Below are 21,484 nucleotides of genomic sequence, written 5' to 3'. Positions count from 1 at the left end.
GATTTCATCTGTGATCAATGCCAACTGAATTTGTTTATTCCGCATGTGTGGGCTCCGGCCCATTACAGACGATCCAGTAGGTTGGCTTTGGCATTTTAAAACTTTAGTTTCTCAGACGTAGTACACAGTGAAAATACAGTCGTAGTTTAATAGTAGCGTTTGCATCATTAGATCAATGTTGGGATATACATATGCTGCTGGTACTACCGGTTGGCGCAGCAGACATCGCAGCCCAGTCAAGAATTCAGGGATAATATCCGGCTACTCGCTGGGGGAAAACAACAAAAGCAACAACCAGTGTGAATCTACATTTTCGAACCTCTCTTAGCCATAAGATAGTCATAAATTAATGTTAATGTATTTACTTAGGACTTAACGCTAGGAGAGCTTCGAAAATCTTGTCCCTGGGGAATAGGGAAGTCGTACCGTTAGGAACGCTTTGTCGATCCGAACGAACGCAGCAAACTGGGATTCGAATCACGATCACATGTTCCTGATGGGGCTGAGGGAAGCGATTCTTACCTGCAAAATCCGTCACCTAAGACACTGAGGTATTAACATGATGAGGTGAGACGCAACTGCGAAATTCAAACTGGCCAAACACACTTTAATATTTACTTATATTAGCTTATAATATTTTCATGATGTATGCACATTGTTTAATGAGTGAGTGAGTATAATTGTACGCCACTTTTAGCAATATTCCAGCAATATTACGGGGGACACCAGAAATTTACTTCACACGTGGCATCCATGTGGGGATTCAAGCCCGGGTCTTAAGCGTGACGAGCGAACGCTGTAAGCACAAGACTATCCAACTACAGGGCTATGGTGACCGCCGAGTGTGAAGCAACTATTGTCATAGTGACAGTCTATCACAACATACTACTGGTGTAGTCTATTGCGACGTACTTTTGGGATGGTGACAGTCTATTGCGACGTACTACTGGGATAGTGACAGTCTATTACAACGCACTACTGGGATAGTGACGGTCTATTAAAACGTACTACTGGGATAGTGACAGTCTATTGCGACGTACTGCTGGGATAGTGATTGTCTTTTGCCACGTATAACTTTGATAGTGACAGTCTGTTGCAATATACTATTGGGATAATGTGTCTATTACAACGTACTACTGGGATAGTGATAGTCTACTGCCACGTACAATTGCGATAGTGACAGTATGGTGAAATGTACTATGGGGATAATGTGTCTATTGCAACGTACTATTGGGATAGTGATAGTCTAGTGCTATGTTGTAGTATCATTGTAACACTTCTTTCTCTCACTATTGTCTCATTTGAAGTCATTTCACAAATGAATGTTTCCTTTATATGAAATAAAAACAGTAGTTTCAGTACTCTTTTAACAACTGGCGAGAAACTCGGATGATGAAATTTAGCAGGTAACGGTGGTGGATAATCTTAAATCAAAGTGAACAAATCTGGTGCTTCTTGTATTTTGAACTGATAGTTGATAGTCACTTACGCTGGCAGGCTTTTTTCATTTCTACCATCGATTACTTGCTATGGTATACTCAACAACTGCAATCCAAGGATAATTTGATGGCTGGTTACAGCCTTACTTTCTACCACTCTAGTGAAAGTCACAAGTACAGGAATAAAGCCTTGCCTGTAGTTCAGGGCCCAGATCTTTGAAGATCTCTTAGTAAGATTGTGGTAAGTGCCTTACATTAACATCAACTTACGACTATCTTAACCCTAAGAGAACTTCGAAAATCTAAACCCTGAATCCTTTTCTTGAAGTGATTCATGTATTGCCTAAAATGTCAGACAAAGAAAATTACAACACAATATTTTGTGATGGGCAACATCCTAGCTTCATCAGCATCGAGATAATTGCTCACATTTAACAGAAGAAAGAAATCTCAACAAGTTTATTTCCATATTGATCACATTACAAAGGTTTATAAACAGTCTTTGGTGAGACAGATTCTTTCTTAGGGCTTGTCTTTGAAGGAGGAGACTTCCCAACTTTCAGGGCAGGTGCTTCATCGGCTTCTTCTTCTCCTGCCCCTGATTGATGCCGCCTCTTCTTCACCTTTTGCTGCACTGCTACTCCTCCCTTACCCTTTGGCTTACCTGATTTAGCCTTAGGCGTCACCTTTACTTTGCTGTAGAGGTTGTAGCGGGTGATTCTAAGAGTGCACTTTTTGTTGGCGTTTTCTTGGATGACTTCTTAGAAGACTTTTTGGAAAGCTTTGAAGTGGTTCCTGATATTGAGCAATCTGTTTCTGCTTCCAAAGAACCAGAGCTTGTCTTTGATTGGGTTGGTTTGGAAGTTGATGGACGTTTTTCTGATGGACAAGATTTTGATGGTCCATCTTTGATTTGAGTAAGATCACTCTCTGCTGTTGGCCCTGGTGACATAAGGAAAGGTTAAGCATAACATCAAAGTTTTGTTTGTCATTTGAAGCTGTATTCAGATCATTTTCAGCAATGTGACTTCTGTCTGTAAATGATCAATTCTTGATGAGACAAACCAGGGAATGATAGCATGAGCATCACCATCAGTGAAAAACATATGTTACTGTGTCAGATCCTTAACTTTTCTGTCAAAGCTATAAATTTTTACGTTGAAGGTTCAAGCATAAAGAGAGGGTGAGTGAGTCCAGTTGAGACATAAATACTAATTAATTAATTAGTCAGGAAGACAGCTGCTGGTCTGCAGTGTGACAAGCGAACATTTTAACCACTAAGCTACCCTATGATGTATGCTGTTGGAAGGTACATATATTACAATACAGTATTTATAACACCATTATGAATCAGTGATTTTGAACCTGCTTGTCATGGTCAGTCTTAATATCTGATGTGTTTGTGACGTCCATGTCTAATGTTGGCATACTGAGATATTCCACTGGTGACAGAAGCTGGTCGCTGGACTCTTCAGTAGGGGACGTTAGTTGTGATTCAAATACATCCTCATCCTCGTCACCTGTGAAAAAATATGAGGCAACCATAATTCTGCAGGAAAGAAAGACGTGACATTGGGGTTAAAACTAAACTGCAACATACATACTTAGTAATTTAGTCAGCAACACGTGGACAGTGTTAGAAACCTTTCAAAATTTTCCACTAGACTACAGGACCAGCAAGTGGACAATGATTAGTGTTCCTGTTTGTACTTCACTGGTCCAAAATAACATCAGCTGTTCTTTTGCAGAAACTAAATAACTATCACTAATACTTCCAAATACCTTTCAACTAAAGGTATATTTCCCATCTAACAATTAAACGAATATGTGAAAGAAGTTTTTCTCGACACAATTTAGTCTGTTTTCGCGGTGAATCGAGAATGGAAGCCGGTGAGCTAAGACATACCAACTTGAATCTTTACTACAAATCTACCGTACTAATACTGACTCTAACAAGAATTATTTGACTTAAACTAAAAAGTCAAAATAGGTAACTTATTTTCTATATGTAGGTTTTCAGTTGTCAGAACACTCGGCGAATTTAATCAGCCGTTGGAAATAAACCGGGCTCAATCTTAAATACATCGCTGCCGCCATATTGGCTACGCTGGTTACGTAACAACCCGAGACATACGTTCAGCGGCTTTTCGAGGAGTCACTGCTCCCTTTGATAGAGTCTCCCTAATTTGAGGTAGGATGGGGTTGTGGTTGGGTGTGAGCTGGGTGCTCCACACTGATCATTATGATTGCATCACGTATCCGACTGTATTTTGTCTTTATTGTATTGTCTATCTCGTATCACATATCCGACTGTTCACTTCTTTATTGTCTATCTCGTATCACATATCCGACTGTTCACTTCTTTATTGTCTATCTCGTATCACATATCCGGCTGTTCACTTCTTTATTGTCTACCTCGTATCACATATCCAACTGTTCACTTCTTTATTGCCTATCATGATCACATATCCGACTGTTCACTTTTTTATTGTCTGTCTCGTATCACATATCCGACTGTTCACTTCTTTAGATTTATTGTCTCTCGTATTTTATATCTGACTGCCTGCTTCTTTTTTGTCTATCTCGCATCACATGTCTGACTGTCTACTTCTTTATTGTCTAACTCGTATCACATATCCGACAGTCGACTTCTTTATTGTCTATCTTGTATAATATATCAATGACTGTGAGACTTGTTAATCATTCTGTCACTCCTTGACCAGCCGCACATATTCAAGAGTAAACATCTGAATGGCAGAGAGCAAGTCGCTCCAACAATCGGCTGGTTTAAGGCAGCTTTGAACAGTGTTTCTCTCATTGCTCAGTTAATGTGTGAGGTACACTTAAGTATAAAAGAAAGTACCCAGCAGGCTGCCTGTGTTCAAATTTAAAAAAAAACCCAACTCATTATATATATTTTGAAAAGTGTTTTGATTGTTACTATTACTACTACTATCTTGTATTTGACTTGCATCAAGTGTGACTGAGTAAGTTGGGTTTTGTGTCGCTTTTAGCAATATTCCAACGACATCACGACGGCACACCTGTCATGTTAATGTCTGGGTGAGTGAGTTTAGTTTTACGCTGCACTCAATATTCGAGCTAAATGGCGACAGTCTGTAAATAATCGAGTCTGGACACAACAATCCAGTGATCAACAACATGAGCATCGATCTGCAATTGGGAACCGATGACATGTGTCAACCAAGTCAGCGAGCCTGGCGACCCGATCCCGTTAGTCGCCTCTCACGACAAGCATAGTCGCCTTTTATGGCAAGTATGGGTTGCTGAAGGCCTATTCTACACCGGGACCTTCACGGTCTGTTAATGGCTGAAGTAAAGTGACCTACACAGCTGTAGTTTTTATCTTTTTCAAATATATTTTTGTGTTTTGATTGTTAGACTTCGCAAACATTGAGACTGTGTTGCATAACCACCACACCGTGAACAGTATTACACTTATAATAAGACCAAAGTACTGGCAAACATGGATAAATTGGGCATTGACCTGACAATTGACCAGTATTAGCACGAATGTGTGTCGCCCGATGGTGCTTACCATTGTGAGCGAGGGGACCCCAGGTTGCCCGCGAGTGCTACACCGACCACGTGAGAGTCTTATGAGCACAACTACGCTCGAATCTATTTCATCATCATGCACTGCACGTGCACTAGCCTCCATCTGCTCGTCCTTTCACAAACCAAATGGTTTGCTCACTGCCGTGCACCGCCTCCTCGTAAACGTGTTCTCTGTGCCGGTCCAACTTATCCTTGTTTGCCAGTAGTTAATGCCTAGGGCATTATGAATGGGTTCAGCCACCGGTATGGGTGCGATGTTGGAAGCGTGGAAATAGAGACACCGTCTCTCTGTATTTGGGTTAATAAGTAACTGTCATCGTAATATTTGAATGGGCAGTCAGAGAGGATTTTAATTATTTTTCATGGGACAGTCAGCTGACCAGGGTGCTTTGTCCTCCCCTGCTGTCCCCCACCGTGATATTCTTGGAATATAAAGCGGTGTAAAACCATACTCACTCACTCATGTTATTAACGTAATGTTTATGCAAGGAAACCCGTTTAGAGTCTTAGTTGAGAGACTTATGTTTCGAAATTTCATGAACACTTTTATGTCTTTGTGACTTTCTTCTGCCAACCTCGTCCCGCGTGGTCTTAAGCCCAACGCACTCAGTCATTGTGACTGAATAGACAGCAAAACACAATACACGAATGTTTTGAGACGAAATTTTATTCCAGTGGGTAAGAGAAACATTCGTTTAAAAAACACAGAAACAAGACTGCAGGCAAAACTCATTTCACAATATATTTCAAGAATGTCTTTGTTGGGTGGTTGATATAGTTCCGTCGCTGTTCTGTTACACGCCCCCGTTCTACTTTCATGACGTTATTTTTGGACCCGTGAAGATTCCGGGGTAGAACAGGCCTTCAGCAACCCATGCTTGCCATAAAAGGCGACTGTGCTTGTCGTAAGAGGTGACTAACGGGATCGGGTGGTCAGGCTCGCTGGCTTGGTTGACGCATGTCATCGGTTCCCAATTGCAGATTGATGCTCATGTTGTTGGCCACTGGATTGTCTGGTCCAGACTCGATTATTTAAAACTAAACTCACTCACTCACTCACTCACTCATGACGTTATTGAAACTTGCCTGCGCCTTAGTTTATGACGTAGGGTCAAATGAACCTGCGTCAATTTTCTTGTAATCTTCCTCAAGGGAGGCCAAGTCTTCACGAGCCTCGTCAAACCACTTCCGGTCCATCCCATCACGTTCGAAGTGATGGAGGTAAGCCCGCTTGGCATACATCAAGTCAAACTTGCGGCTGAGACGAGCCCATACCTCAGCAATACCGGTGTTGTTGCTGAGCATGCAAACTTCTCTCTTTACCTCGGCAAGGTCACTTCCGACGGAAGCGGATGGCGCCTGCGCATTGATTCCGACTTTGAAGTTTCTAGGGCACCAGTTAGAGAATCTGGCTGTCCCTTTGGCATTGAGAGACTGTATAGCGTTGTTTACGTCTTTGGAGTCGATGTTTCCTCGATATTGGAGACAGCAGGCCATGAAGGTGGCGCGGTTTGGATCACATCTAACCATCTGGTTGTTGGGGTTAAAACAGGCGTTTGTCATGTCGGAAACAGAGGGCGCTTCAACACCGCCTCTTTTAATGATAGGTGCATAACTGGCAACAGGGAACTTGATTCGTGGATGGGGAACAAGGTTGGTTTGAATCTCTTTTAGATCCACGTTCAGGGTTCCTTGGGATCGGAGCGGGAGAGTGACGGAGCTGATTATCTGTGCAATCACGTTGTTCAGGTTGGCGAATGTGGGACGTCCACGGATAAGGTTACAGCTCATGTTGTATACAGCCTCGTTGTCGATTACAAAGGCGGCGTCGGAATATTGGAGGAGGGAGCGGGTGGACAACGTGGCGTTGTAGGGAGCAATAATTTCGTCAGACAGCTGAGGTGTTGGGTAGACGGAGAATGCCAGCTTCATTTTGTCGCCGTAGATATCAGACAGGTGCTCCATCAAGAGGGACGTAAAGCCGGAGCCTGTGCCGCCACCGACGCCATGAAATACCAGGAAACCTTGGAGGCTGCTACACTGGTCAGTCACTTTCTTGATCCCCTCAAGAGAATCTTCGGGAAGGTCAGTGCATATTGTTTTACGGCCCGTGCTGAATACGACTGAGCTTTCTCTACCGGATACGAGGAGTTGGTCGTCGAACAGTTGCCGGCAGGGTCCGTTCCTAATAGCATCTGTAATATATAATCGTTACTTTTCACAAGTGCACCGAGATCGTGTTGTTTTATATATAGAAATGCTAAAGACGCAAAGACCCGTGAAGGTCCCGGGTTAGAATAGGCCTTCAGCAACCCATGCTTGCCACAAAAGGTGACTATGCTTGTCGTAAGAGGCGTCTAACGGAATCGGGTGGTCCGACTCCCTGACTTGGTTGCCACATGTCATGGGTTCCCAATTACGCAGATCGATGCTTATGTTGTTGATCACTGGATTGTCTGGACCAGACTTAGACCGCCGCCATATAGCTGGAGTATATACTGGAGTGTGGCGAAAAACTAAACTCACCCACTCACTCACTCATCAACCCATGCTTGTTGCAAGAGGAGACAAACGGAATCGGGTGGTCAGACTAGACGTAGATGTTGACCACTGGATTGTCTTGACCAGATTCGAATATTTACAGGTTGCCACCTTATAGCTGGGATATAACTCAGTGCAGCGTTTAACAACAAACAAAACAAATATTACAAAACCACTGCAATTGTATACTGAAACTTACTTAAAAATACTAAACCCCACACAGCTCTATATCTGTCTTTCTTTGAAAAACACTTCTTGCAATAGACAGTTGCTCTTCTAACTAAGGGACATTATACCCTAAATTCGTTACCCTGAATATGATTTAACAGACAGAAGCAGTACCACCTATGAAATGGTATTCGCTGAAAGTCACGACTTTAAGACCCGAGAGTTAATTCTTTCAAAGAATTATTGCTTTTGACGGAATACATATACATTGTGATTTATTTTGTCTTAAACATTTATTTATTCTTTTATTTATTTTTTGTATTGTGGTCAGGAGGTTGCAATAACATGGGTGATAACTCCAGTATAATTGCGGCATGTCAGTTTTCATAGTTACACGCTTGTCGACCAACCCCACGAGATGCATATTTGTTCTACACACACTCACGAGACTTGAAGTGCTCTGAAAGGTGTTACAATGTTTCAAATTTGGTTTCCTGCCACTCACTAACAGGACTGTCAGCGTCGACAAACACTGCCCTCGGCACATGTTTCCCCGACACCGTCTCGCTGAAGAAGGTGTGGAAGGAGTCATCCCCTCCCCCGACGACGCTGGGGCCCGAGGACCTCTGACCATCAAGCTGGATGCCATGCTCCAGACAGTACAACTCCCAGCATGCATTGCCTATCTGGACACCAGCCTGGCCGATATGTATGCTGACTATCTCTCGCTGAAAACGCAATGGTTGAATTTGTAGAACACATTTGCAGTCACCAAGCAAACAACTGAACATGATAACAAAAGGTCAAGACAACCCGTGTATCTGCGAAGAATATGCACTTTAAATCTACATGTATAGGCGTAAAGGGGGGTTGGGGTGGGTGGGGGTGGGAGACATAGCAAATATAAAAGAACATGGTGGGTAAGCATTCGTTACTGGGGACACATCAGCTCTAATAACAGGGGAAACAAGCATTAGGTACTGAGGACAAATCAACTCGAATAACAGGGGAGGCAAGCATTTGGTACTGAGGACATCAACTCGAATAACAGGGGAAGCAAGCATTTGGTACTGAGGACACATCAACTCGAATAACAGGGGAAACAAGCATTTGGTACTGAGGACATCAACTCGAATAACAGGGGAGACAAGCATTTGGTACTGAGGACACATCAACTCGAATAACAGGGGAGACAAGCATTTGGTACTGAGGACAAATCAACTCGAATAACAGGGGAGGCAAGCATTTGGTACTGAGGACATCAACTCGAATAACAGGGGAAGCAAGCATTTGGTACTGAGGACACATCAACTCGAATAACAGGGGAAACAAGCATTTGGTACTGAGGACATCAACTCGAATAACAGGGGAGACAAGCATTTGGTACTGAGGACACATCAACTCGAATAACAGGGGAGACAAGCATTTGGTACTGAGGACATCAACTCGAATAACAGGGGAGACAAGCATTAGGTACTGAGGACATACCAACTCGAATAACAGGGGAGACAAACATTTGGTACTGAGGACACATCAACTCTAATAACAGGGGAAACAAGCATTTGGTACTGAGGACATCAACTCGAATAACAGGGGAGACAAGCATTTGGTACTGAGGACACATCAACTCGAATAACAGGGGAGACAAGCATTTGGTACTGAGGACATCAACTCGAATAACAGGGGAGACAAGCATTTGGTACTGAGGACACATCAACTCGAATAACAGGGGAGACAAGCATTTGGTACTGAGGACATCAACTCGAATAACAGGGGAGACAAGCATTTGGTCCTGGGGACACATCAACTCGAATAACAGGGGAAACAAGCATTAGGTACTGAGGAAACATCAACTCTTATAACCGAGGGAGACAAGCATTTGGTACTGAGGACACATCAACTCTAATAAGCAGGAGAGACAAGCATTTGGTACTGAGGACACATCAACTCTAATAAGCAGGAGAGACAAGCATTTGGTACTGAGGACACATCAACTCGAATAACAGGGGAGACGAGCATTTGGTCCTGGGGACACATCAACTCGAATAACAGGGGAGACAAACATTTGGTACTGGGGACATATCAACTCTAATAAATATAAGCAGGAGAGACAAGCATTTGGTACTGGGGACACATCAACTCTAATAAGCAGGAGAGACAAGCATTTGGTACTGAGGACACAACAACTCGAATAACAGGGGAGACGAGCATTTGGTCCTGGGGACACATCAACTCGAATAACAGGGGAGACAAACATTTGGTACTGGGGACATATCAACTCTAATAAATATAAGCAGGAGAGACAAGCATTTGGTACTGAGGACACATCAACTCGAATAACAGGGGAGACAAGCATTTGGTACTGGGGACATATCAACTCTAATAAGCAGGAGAGACAAGCATTTGGCACTGAGGACACATCAACTCTAATAACAGGGGAGACAAGCATTAGGTACTGAGGACACATCAACTCTTATAACCGAGGGAGACAAGCATTTGGTACTGAGGACACATCAACTCTAATAAGCAGGAGAGACAAGCATTTGGTACTGGGGACACATCAACTCGAATAACAGGGGAGACAAACATTTGGTCCTGGGGACATATCAACTCTAATAAATATAAGCAGGAGAGACAAGCATTTGGTACTGGGGACACATCAACTCGAATAACAGGGGAGACAAGCATTAGGTACTGAGGAAACATCAACTCTTATAACCGAGGGAGACAAGCATTTGGTACTGAGGACACATCAACTCTAATAAGCAGGAGAGACAAGCATTTGGTACTGAGGACACATCAACTCGAATAACAGGGGAGACGAGCATTTGGTCCTGGGGACACATCAACTCGAATAACAGGGGAGACAAACATTTGGTACTGGGGACACATCAACTCTAATAAATATAAGCAGGAGAGACAAGCATTTGGTACTGGGGACACATCAACTCTAATAAGCAGGAGAGACAAGCATTTGGTACTGAGGACACATCAACTCGAATAACAGGGGAGACGAGCATTTGGTCCTGGGGACACATCAACTCGAATAACAGGGGAGACAAACATTTGGTACTGGGGACACATCAACTCTAATAAATATAAGCAGGAGAGACAAGCATTTGGTACTGAGGACAAATCAACTCGAATAACAGGGGAGACAAGCATTTGGTACTGAGGACACATCAACTCGAATAACAGGGGAGACAAGCATTTGGTACTGAGGACATCAACTCGAATAACAGGGGAGACAAGCATTTGGTACTGAGGACACATCAACTCGAATAACAGGGGAGACAAGCATTTGGTACTGAGGACATCAACTCGAATAACAGGGGAGACAAGCATTTGGTCCTGGGGACACATCAGCTCGAATAACAGGGGAAACAAGCATTAGGTACTGAGGAAACATCAACTCTTATAACCGAGGGAGACAAGCATTTGGTACTGAGGACATATCAACTCTAATAAGCAGGGGAGACAAGCATTTGGTACTGAGGACACATCAACTCTAATAAGCAGGAGAGACAAGCATTTGGTACTGAGGACACATCAACTCGAATAACAGGGGAGACGAGCATTTGGTCCTGGGGACACATCAACTCGAATAACAGGGGAGACAAACATTTGGTACTGGGGACATATCAACTCTAATAAATATAAGCAGGAGAGACAAGCATTTGGTACTGGGGACACATCAACTCTAATAAGCAGGAGAGACAAGCATTTGGTACTGAGGACACATCAACTCGAATAACAGGGGAGACGAGCATTTGGTCCTGGGGACACATCAACTCGAATAACAGGGGAGACAAACATTTGGTACTGGGGACATATCAACTCTAATAAATATAAGCAGGAGAGACAAGCATTTGGTACTGGGGACACATCAACTCTTATAACCGAGGGAGACAAGCATTTGGTACTGAGGACATATCAACTCGAATAACAGGGTAGGCAAGCATTAGGTACTGAGGAAATATCAACTCTTATAACCGAGGGAGACAAGCATTTGGTACTGGGGACACATCAACTCGATATTATCCTGAGAGACATGGATTTGGAACTGGGGGCATACATTTTCCTAAGTGCGAATTCTATGAATATTTTCTCTCTTTTTGTGAATTCGAGACAAACCAGTGACGTAAAAATACTAGGCCGCGCATTACCAAAAACTCTAATGAAAGTTTTCCGAGTGCACAGTGAATGGTTGTTCGTGTTCATTCCGATAGAACGCCGTTATAGCTAGAGTAACCACTGCTTCGCAATTATTGAAACATGACATATGCAGTGAATAATGACCTAATTCAATAATAGTCTAATTCCGGAACATACAACCATGCTAAATGTCAAAAGTAAAACACAGTGAAACGTGTAATCGGAGCTCTTCATCGTCATGAGGCGATGTAGGTAGTTATGATATGTTTTGTGTAGGTGATATAAACCAACGATATTCGGATAAATACGTTTATCTCGAAGTTGGAGAGTGAGTGAGTGAGTGAGTTAGTTTTACACCTGTTTGGGTAATATTGAAGCAATATCACGGCGGGGGACGATAGAAAGGTGGGCTTCACATTGTACCTTTGAGGGGAATCGAACCCAAGACTTCGGCGTGACTGGAGAACCTTATCTCTACCTTACCTCCCCTTCAGGTACCCAACGTCGTTTGGGCCTAAGTCTACGATGCTAACGCCCTACGCCGTGGTTTTATATTCATCCACCTCCACAGAAACTGGAAGTTATCAATGGGCGAACGCTGTACTCACCATTTTGATGCAGACGATGTTGTGGATGCACGTGTGTGACTGTCCTCGCCGTCTCACCTTAACGTGAAGAGCGCCAGTGAGATGTTATGAATGCAGATTGAAGAATCTCGTAACTTATATACCAGACCCGATGTGACCTGGATTGTGACTGGCTGGGACTGGCGGTGGATGCTGATATCTGTAGCTTTAATTAGTAGCACTTGGTATAACCGACTTATACTGAACCTAATGGTTGGTGAATGAGTGTACGTTACAAGTCATCTAATTGCAAATCTTCTTTGAGAGACGTTTAGAAGTTGGAGTAGTAAGGAAGGATGACAATATATGGATGAACAGCTTCTTTATTGCTGTGAGAGCGACGTTTGGGTGTAGGTTCTAACACTGTTATCAAGCAAGTGATGAAATGTTATCAAGCAGGTGATGAACAGCATAAACACTTCATCACTTTCTTGTTAGCAGCGTTAGAACCTACACTGAAACGTCGCTCTCACAGAAATGAAAAAGTTGTTCATCCACATATTGTCATCCTTCCCTGGTGGTTCGGGTGCGTGACTTGGCCTGTATTTGTAACAGGTCATGTGAGGACGCCCGACACCTTCATGACTGTGAGATGTATAACCTGTATTTTTGTAAGCGATGTAATAGTCTAGTGTTTGGGTTTATTCCCATTATGACTACTCCCAGTTTGACTATCCTTCCCATATACAACCTGTTCCAGACGAGTGGTTTTACTAGCTCTTTCCCCTCCATCATTTAGACTGCGCCAATATCTTCCCATTATGACTACTCCCAGTTTGACTACTCATCAACATACACTTATGTTTCACCAACACTTATAAACAATTATAGCGGTACAGGGTTCATACAATATTTATTCAGTTAATTACATTGTTAATTATATATACACGCAGATAGGTAAATAGATGTACCATATACACTGTACATAGTAAGTGAATTAAGATGTATAATTGACAGTTCAATGAAACTTTAGTATCACGAGTCAATATTTTTTCTACCTCTTCAGTATACATTTTGTGTTTACAAAAATTGTTCTGCAACATGGCCAGCTGCACGAACAAATTCAACGCGCGATTTTTGTTGTCTCTGGAGCTGATCCTGCAAACAGCACCTAAATCTCTGTACATTTTCCTGGGTGGTGCAGGAGTCCATATTTCTTCTCCCTCTTCAGGGAGAGCCGTAAAGCTGGAATGTTGCTGAATGCAGTGTTAAACAATATACAAACAACAAACAAACAAAACCATTACGGACACATAACAATAATCATCAATGTTGTCTGACCTATATATAAAACATGTGAACAGAAACAGATTCGTGAATACTTTCTGAAACATAACTATCATATATTCCGTTGTGATCATGGGAATATATATGATATTTGTAATATGATATTATGAAACATTAATGAAAATTAACATTCACAAGTAGAATGTTAAAAGGTATGCTTATCACCACAATATAAGTCACTGCATCCAAAATCATGCATATTTATTCCGTAATTGCATTATATTGTAGTAATATGATCTATATGACATTCAGAGCGTTAACCTATCGGCATGGTCGTGGTGTGGGTCTTCAACAAATGAAATGAAAACCTCAAATCTGCATCATTTGGGGGTTTCGTTCTCGCCTATCGAGATAAGAGAAAAATAGATACCAAGAACAATATATACTTCAACAATAACGAATCTATGTGACATTCAGAGCGTTAACCTATCGGCATGATCGTGGTGTGGGTCTTCAACAACTGACACCCTCGAATCTCTACATCCGTTTGGGGGTTATCGTTCTCGAAATATCGTGATAAGAGAAAAATAGATACCAAGAACATTATATACTTCAACAATAACGAACCCTGGCGTTAACGTCGCTTGAAACAGTCTGACACAGGACGAGTGGCTTTGTTTTGGTCAGCGCCACGTTAATGCAAAGGGACACTGATCCAGGGTGATTAAGGTGTCGCACCAACAATCGCCCAGCTTTTGGGTGGTCGGATCTTGCGCACGTGGCCCTGACGGACACGGGGACGGACCAACTGTCTGCCTTGGCAGAATTATTTCAACTTAAACCATTGGACAAAAAGAAAGGTGCATGGGCATCACATGGCGTAGTTTTCTAGAAAGACATCCTCGGTAGTTTGTGTCTGATTGTAGTAAATCATGTATTCTCAACATAAGAAGAAACGAATTTCTGTTTTTTGTTTGTTTTTTTTTTGGTCAAGTTGTAAACTATAAGACATAAATATGAACGCTTACATTTATGATATTTCATTTTTTCGAAAGTTGCGTTGCTCTTTAGCATACTGAAGTAAGCTTTTCGGATTTCTGATGCGTGGATGTTATGAGAGTGCATTTCTATAGCGCATCTACTCATACGACAGTATGCTCTGTGCGCTACTCAGACAAGGCGCTTGTTACAGAAATATCTATTGAAAGAGGTATAAGTCCTCAGATTATTTTTTAAGGAAGGCATGGTTTCAACCATTTTGAGCGATGCAACTCATTCCGTAAAGTTGTGGCAGTGTAGGCGAAGGTGACCGTCTTATACTTAGGAAGATGCTTGGCTGAGATGGAAGTGATCTAGATGGAGAGTACGTGTACAGCAGTTCTTGCAGATAGATGGAGCCAGATCATAATAGCACTTGTCGGCAATCATAAGAATTTTGAAGTCTGTGCGAAGAGCTACAGGGAGCCAATGGGGGTGTTTCAGTAATGGTGTTGTATGGTCAAACTTTGAAGATCAGAATATAATTCTTGCAGCAGAATTCTGAATGGCACGAAGTCTTTCTGTCTGGTCTTTGTTAACATTGACCAAGAGGCTATTGCAGTAGTCTATTCTGGATAGAATTGTAGCAACGGTTTGACACTCGAGTCACTGTTTAGATATGACCTGAAGTCATTGTTGAGATATGACCTGAAGTCATTGTTGAGATATGACCTGAAGTCATTGTTGAGATATGACCTGAAGTCATTGTTGAGATATGACCTGTAGTCATTGTTGAGATATGACCTGAAGTCATTGTTGGGATATGAGTTTTTCAGTGATAAGTTGATGGTACTCAGCTGTGGTACTGTAACAGGTGTTACGTGATAATTCATCACCAGCTGCTGTCCAACCAAACTCCGTACTGTTTCTTACCTCGATATTAATTACGTAATGTAACACTGGATTACTTGCTGACCTATGATATTAAAAACACACATTTGATTTATTTGAACTTAAACTAAATCTTCACTTTGCAATTGCTAGAAAGATCTAAAAATTTATTTGCCGTCTTAACTTTAGTATGCAGCAAATGCTTCACGTATTTCTCAGAACACCGCCCTTTCTTCAAACGATTAACCGCCAATACACCGGTTGACTGCTCGTTGTTGTTTAACTAAATTACTTTCAAAAGAATCGTGTAAGTACATGTAGTTGGGTGACCAAGGAGACAAAAAAATGATAAATCAGTCACATGATCAGTATCACCACAGTAGTTATTGCTTCTTTGAGTGGCATTCAGAATCTGGAGTGATAAACAGGAACGATTTTTTTGTTATGGTAAGACAACTTCTTCATTGCAATGAAAAAAAAAAATAAAATAAAAAAATCCCAAACGTTCCTGGGTACCTCAAGTTATGACGCTTTTATACATTTTGTGCGTATTAGATTGTTAAAAAACACGACATGGAACAGGTTTCTTTGTCAGCTGCAGATGAATGGCATATCCTTCCTTTATGTGGGTATTTATAGGTACATTCCTCGTTCTGGGTAATGGCCATATGTTACAGCTGGTACAGCAAAACGCCCTATCGATTGCAATATAGATGTTGCCGGTCAAGAAAAAATACGTCCCTGTTCAACACTAGTTATAAAGATTTATACATTTTTTAGCATATCAGACTGTCAAAATAGACGACATGGAACAGGTTACTTTGACTGCAGATGAACGACATGTCGTTCCTTTATGTGTATATTGATGGATGTATTCCTCGGTCAGGGTAATGGCCTGATATTATTCGTCCAACTTCAGTCGGTTTTAATTTTAATATTTATTTCTTGTTTTCATCCATAGACCCGTCGAGGTCCGGGTTAGAATACTGGCCTTCAGTAACACATTTGTCGATTGCGCAGTTCGATGGTTATGCTGTTGATCACTGGATTGTCTGGTCCAGACTATATTATTGACGTACCGCCATATAGCTGGAATATTGCTGAGTGCGGCTTAAAACTAAACTCACTCGCTCATTTTTTATGCATGTGTCGTAGAGTCCAACAGAATCAATTCACTCCCTTTTTCTTCACCGTGACGTTTGATGAGACAGAGCACATGAACAAGGTCGTACTCAGGGCGTGTGTGTGAAATATGATACACGACGGCAATCTCTAAATGTATAGATATTAGATGTTATAAATATCACTAACATATTTTAACATATATGAAAACGGTTTCATTAGCTATCATAATAATTCTACTGAGTAGAACAGATTTCATCTGTGATCAATGCCAACTGAATTTGTTTATTCCGCATGTGTGGGCTCCGGCCCATTACAGACGATCCAGTAGGTTGTCTTTGGCATTCTACAAACTTTAGTTTCTCAGACGTAGTACACAGTGAAAATACAGTCGTAGTTTAATAGTAACGTTTGCATCATTAGAGCAATGTTGGGATATACATGTGATGCTGGTACTACCGGTTGGCGCAGCAGACATCGCAGCCCAGTGAAACATTCAGAGATATTATCCGGGTACTCGCTGGGGAAAAACAACAAAAGCAACAACCAGTGTGAGTCTACATTTTCGAACCTCTCTTAGCCATAAGATAGTCATAAATTAATGTTAATGTATGTTACTTAGGGCTTAACGCTAAGGGAGCTTCGAAAATCCAGTCCCTGGGGAATTTCTCTGGATAACAGCTTTCCCCGTGTATCACTGTGTCAAATTAACAAGGGTGGATAACACCAGTGTTTAACGGTGTTTTGACCCGTATTTCACTTATATCTCGGTGGGTGAGGCCAAAGTGGGAGGGAAGCACGAAATGATGCTGTTGTTTGAGATTTACCAGTTTCATGAAACCCAAGGGAACAAACATGGGTCCCGATCTACAAAACGTTCGTAGGGTTCCGACATCAGTCAGCCTGTGTTACAGGGAAGTCGTACCGTTAGGAACGCTTTGTGGATCCGAACCCAGAGAACGAAAGCAGCAAACTGGGATTCGAATCACGATCACATGTTCCTGGTGAGGCTAAGGGAAGCGATTCTTACCTGCAAATTCCGTCACCTAAGACGTAGTCGTACCGTTAGGAACGCTTTGTGGATCCGAACCCAGAGAACGAAAGCAGCAAACTGGGATTCGAATCACGATCACATGTTCCTGGTGAGGCTAAGGGAAGCGATTCTTACCTGCAAATTCCGTCACCTAAGACACTGAGGTATTAACATGATGAAATGAGACGCAACTGCGAAATTCACAATGTCCAAACACACTTTAATACGAGATATATACTTATATTAGCTTAATATTTTCATGATATATGCACATTGTTTAATGAGTGAGTGAGTATAATTTTACGCCGCTTTAGCAATATTCCAGCCACAAAACGGGGGACACGAGACATTTGCTTCACACATGGTATCCATGTGGGGAATCAAGCCCGGGTCTTCAGCGTGACGAGCGAACGCTGTAACCACAAGACTACCCAACTACAGGGCTATGGTGACCGCTGAGTGTGAAACAACTATTGTCATAGTGACAGTCTATCACAACATACTACTGGGGTAGTCTATTGCAACATACTATTGGGATCGTGACAGTCTACTGCAGCGTACTACTGGGATGGTGACAGTCTACTGCAACGTACTATTGGGATGGTGACAGTCTACTGCAACGTACTATTGGGATGGTGACAGTATACTGCAACGCACTACTTGGATAGTGACAGTCTATTGCAACGTACTATTGGGATGGTGACAGTCTATTGCAACATACCATTGGAATGGTGACAATCTATTGCAACGTGCATTTGGGATGGTGACAGTCTATTCCAACGTACCATTGGGATGGTAACAATGTATTGCAAAGTACTATTGGGATGGTGACAGTCTATTGGGATGGTGATAGTCTGTTGCAACGTACTATTGGGATGGTGACAGTCTATTGGAAAGTACTATTGGGATGGTGACAGTCTGTTGCAACGTACCATTGGGATGGTGACAGTCTATTGGAAAGTACTATTGGGATAGTGACGGTCTATTGCAACGTACTTTTGGGTTAGTGACAGTCTATTAGAACGTACTATTGGGATAGTGACAGTCTATTGCAACGTACATTTGGGATGGTGGTTGTGCGACCATATGTTGCAGTATCATTGTAACACTTTTTTTCTCACTGGATTGTCTCATTTGAAGTCATTTCCCAAATGAATGTTCAGTTTATATGAAATAAAAACAGTAGTTTCGGTCTCTTTTAAGAACTGGTGAGAAACTTGAAACCAGCATGATGAAGTCTAACAGGTAACGGTGGCGGATAATCTTAAACCAAAGTGAACAAATCTGGTGCTTCTTGTATTTTGAACTGCGCACTTGATAGTTGATAGTCACTTACGCTGGAAGTTTTTTTTTCATTTCTACCATCGATTACTTGTTATGGGAGATTTAACAACTGCAATCCAAGGATAGTTTGATGGCTGGTTACAGCCCTCCTTTCTACCAATCTAGTGAAAGTCACAAGTACAGGAATAAAGCCTACCAGTCTAAGTAGACTTAGTCTCAGTATTATTCATTACACATCTCTACTGAGTCTATCAAATCCAACAGTATGAGGTCGCGTCAGGTAAACTAGTCAGGTAACAGTTTTCTAAATCGCAAAAGTGAACATTCGCACATACGAGGGGATGTCAATAAGTTTTGAGCCTTGCATAGAAAAACACAAAATATTGGTATGAACCACATTTAATTTTCAACCTAGTCCCCTTGTGAGTCAAGACACTTGTTCCATCTTTTCTGCCATCTCTGTAGAAGGCGCCATTTTGGTCCTCAAACCAAGCCTCAGTAGCAGCAATAAGCTCATTATCATCCTGAAATCTACGACCACGCAAGTGTTTCTTGGGATTTGGGAACAGATGGTAATCACTTGGTGCCAGGTCTGGAGAGTACGGGGAGGTGTGTACTGGAGCATTGTCTTGATGTAGAAGAATACCACGTCTGATCTTGCCCCAGCGCTTCTCCTTGATTGACTGTCGAACTTGCCTCAACAAGTTAGCGTAATATTCCCCATTCATTGTTCTTCCTTTCGCTAAGTAATCTATGTGGATGACGCCTTTGCTATCCCAGAAGACTGTCGCCATTACCCTCTGCACTGATCTGGAGGCTTTGGCCTTTTTGGTCCTGGAAGAAGTGACATGTTTCCATTCCATGGATTCGTGTTTGCTCTCAGGATCATAGTGGTGGATCCAGGTTTCATCACAGGTTACTAGCCTAAAGTGAAAATCTTCTGGATTCTTGATGTATCTGGTTAGCATGGAGTTGCTTATGGTGACCCTTGTTTGCTACACTTCATCTGTAAGCATTCTTGGCACCCATCTTGCGCACACCTTAGACATGACGAGATTTCATTAAGAATTGTCTCGATGGATCCGTGTGAAATGCCTGTGGTCTCCTCTAAGTCGCGGAGTGTGATTCGACGATTTTCCAGCACAAGTCTATGCACTCTGTCAATGTTTTCCTGACTAGTGCTTGTTGTTGGGCAACCTGGACGGGGGTCAACTTCAAGACTCTCTCTACCATGCTTAAATTCACTGACCCATCGTTTGGTGGTAGCAGATGAAGGGGACGACTTTCCATAAACTGCTGAAAGCCTTTCTTCAGTGTTCTTCGCCGAGTTTCCTTCAAGAACTAAAAACTTAATTACTGCTCCATACTCAATTTTATTCATTTTCACTGCCGTGAGGGGGTCTCTTTCTGTCTATGCGAGCTGTTCAATAACTTCTGAGAGTAGGATACCAAAACTTATATATCACATCAGCTACACACCCCAAGGTTCAATGTCGTACCATAGGCTGTGACACCTGCTCAAGGCTCAAAACTTATTGATATCCCCTCGTACCATTTGAACTTTTACTCGGAAAAGGTTTGTACCCGAACGATTCCGAATGATCTTTTATGTACGATCGCTTTCGAGTGATGCACATCGAGTACGTTTTAACAATAGAGAGGAAACAGTCGCTGAAAACACCGTTCTTGTCAATATTCGAGGATGTCAGCTTGCGGAAACACTGACATAGCCATGCCATCAGAAAGCCTTAAGCATATATTCTGCAAGTGTTATCAGGATTTTCGTTTGTTGAGGAATCAGTGTCCATGGTTGGGGAATTTTGTGCGTCCCGTCAAATCCTAAACAATAGCTGCTGTCTGACTGGTTAAATCTGTTCGGCAGTCTCCCGTTTGATTGGATGGTCATAGGTCGCTGAAAAGTTACCTGACAGGTTACCTTGGGTTTGCAACATTTGTCATAGTTGGGATTTCACTTTCTTAGTAAAGTACAAATTCTAGTACTTTCTTGGTTGAGTCCCATCCGGGGTTCGAACCCGCACCCTCACAGTCAGGCACCTAATTCCCAGCACACAAAGTCAGCCGCCTAGCCCGCTCAGCCACCGCGACTTCCACAAAAATGAAAGACGGACAACTGGTAGTCTAGACTGCGTACCTTGTGTACCCCTCTGATAGGTGTAAATTGGCACAGCTCCCACTCTCGAAAGCTATGATTACACGATGCCATTTAGAAACCTTGGGTTTGTTAGACTCCATACAGGAGTGTGTTACGAACAATAACGTCTCTTTACTTACACTGAGTGCCTACTAACCTGAAACAGTTATGACCAAGAACAGAAATAAGGTTTCAACAGGCTTCAAACAGTAGTCCATTGACATCTGTGCATCTCGGCTTGATGTGGGAAGTAAGTGATACAAGTCTTAGTGGCTTAGTTTTTTGTGGT

General features: G+C 42.2%; 1 protein-coding gene across 1 annotated transcript; it reads right to left on the bottom strand.

The window, feature by feature from the left end:
- Nucleotides 1–5,706: 5,706 nt before the first annotated feature.
- On the bottom strand, nucleotides 5,707–19,906 carry LOC137255459 (tubulin alpha-4A chain-like). The gene is made up of 3 exons (XM_067792896.1): nucleotides 19,841–19,906; nucleotides 8,233–8,455; nucleotides 5,707–7,213 (listed from the first exon to the last, which is right to left on the bottom strand). Exons 1-3 carry the CDS (start codon nucleotides 19,904–19,906, stop codon nucleotides 6,117–6,119), a joined length of 1,386 nt encoding a protein of 461 aa, XP_067648997.1. The 3' UTR covers nucleotides 5,707–6,116.
- Nucleotides 19,907–21,484: the final 1,578 nt, after the last annotated feature.

This window comes from Haliotis asinina, chromosome 11 (assembly GCF_037392515.1).
Source record: "Haliotis asinina isolate JCU_RB_2024 chromosome 11, JCU_Hal_asi_v2, whole genome shotgun sequence".
Classification (NCBI taxonomy): domain Eukaryota; kingdom Metazoa; phylum Mollusca; class Gastropoda; order Lepetellida; family Haliotidae; genus Haliotis; species Haliotis asinina.
Note: the sequence above shows the minus strand (reverse complement) of the source record. Positions and strands in the feature narration are given on the sequence as shown.

Excerpts from the sequence above, each read along its gene's own strand:
- LOC137255459 (XM_067792896.1), bottom strand. The coding sequence starts at position 19,906 with ATGGAATGGAAACATGTCACTTCTTCCAGGACCAAAAAGGCCAAAGCC. Across the intron at positions 8,456-19,840 it reads CCTCCAGATCAGTGCAGAGG|CGAGAGATAGTCAGCATACA; the intron begins GTAATGGCGACA and ends TTGCGTTTTCAG. Across the intron at positions 7,214-8,232 it reads CGACGCTGACAGTCCTGTTA|ATGCTATTAGGAACGGACCC; the intron begins GTGAGTGGCAGG and ends TATATATTACAG.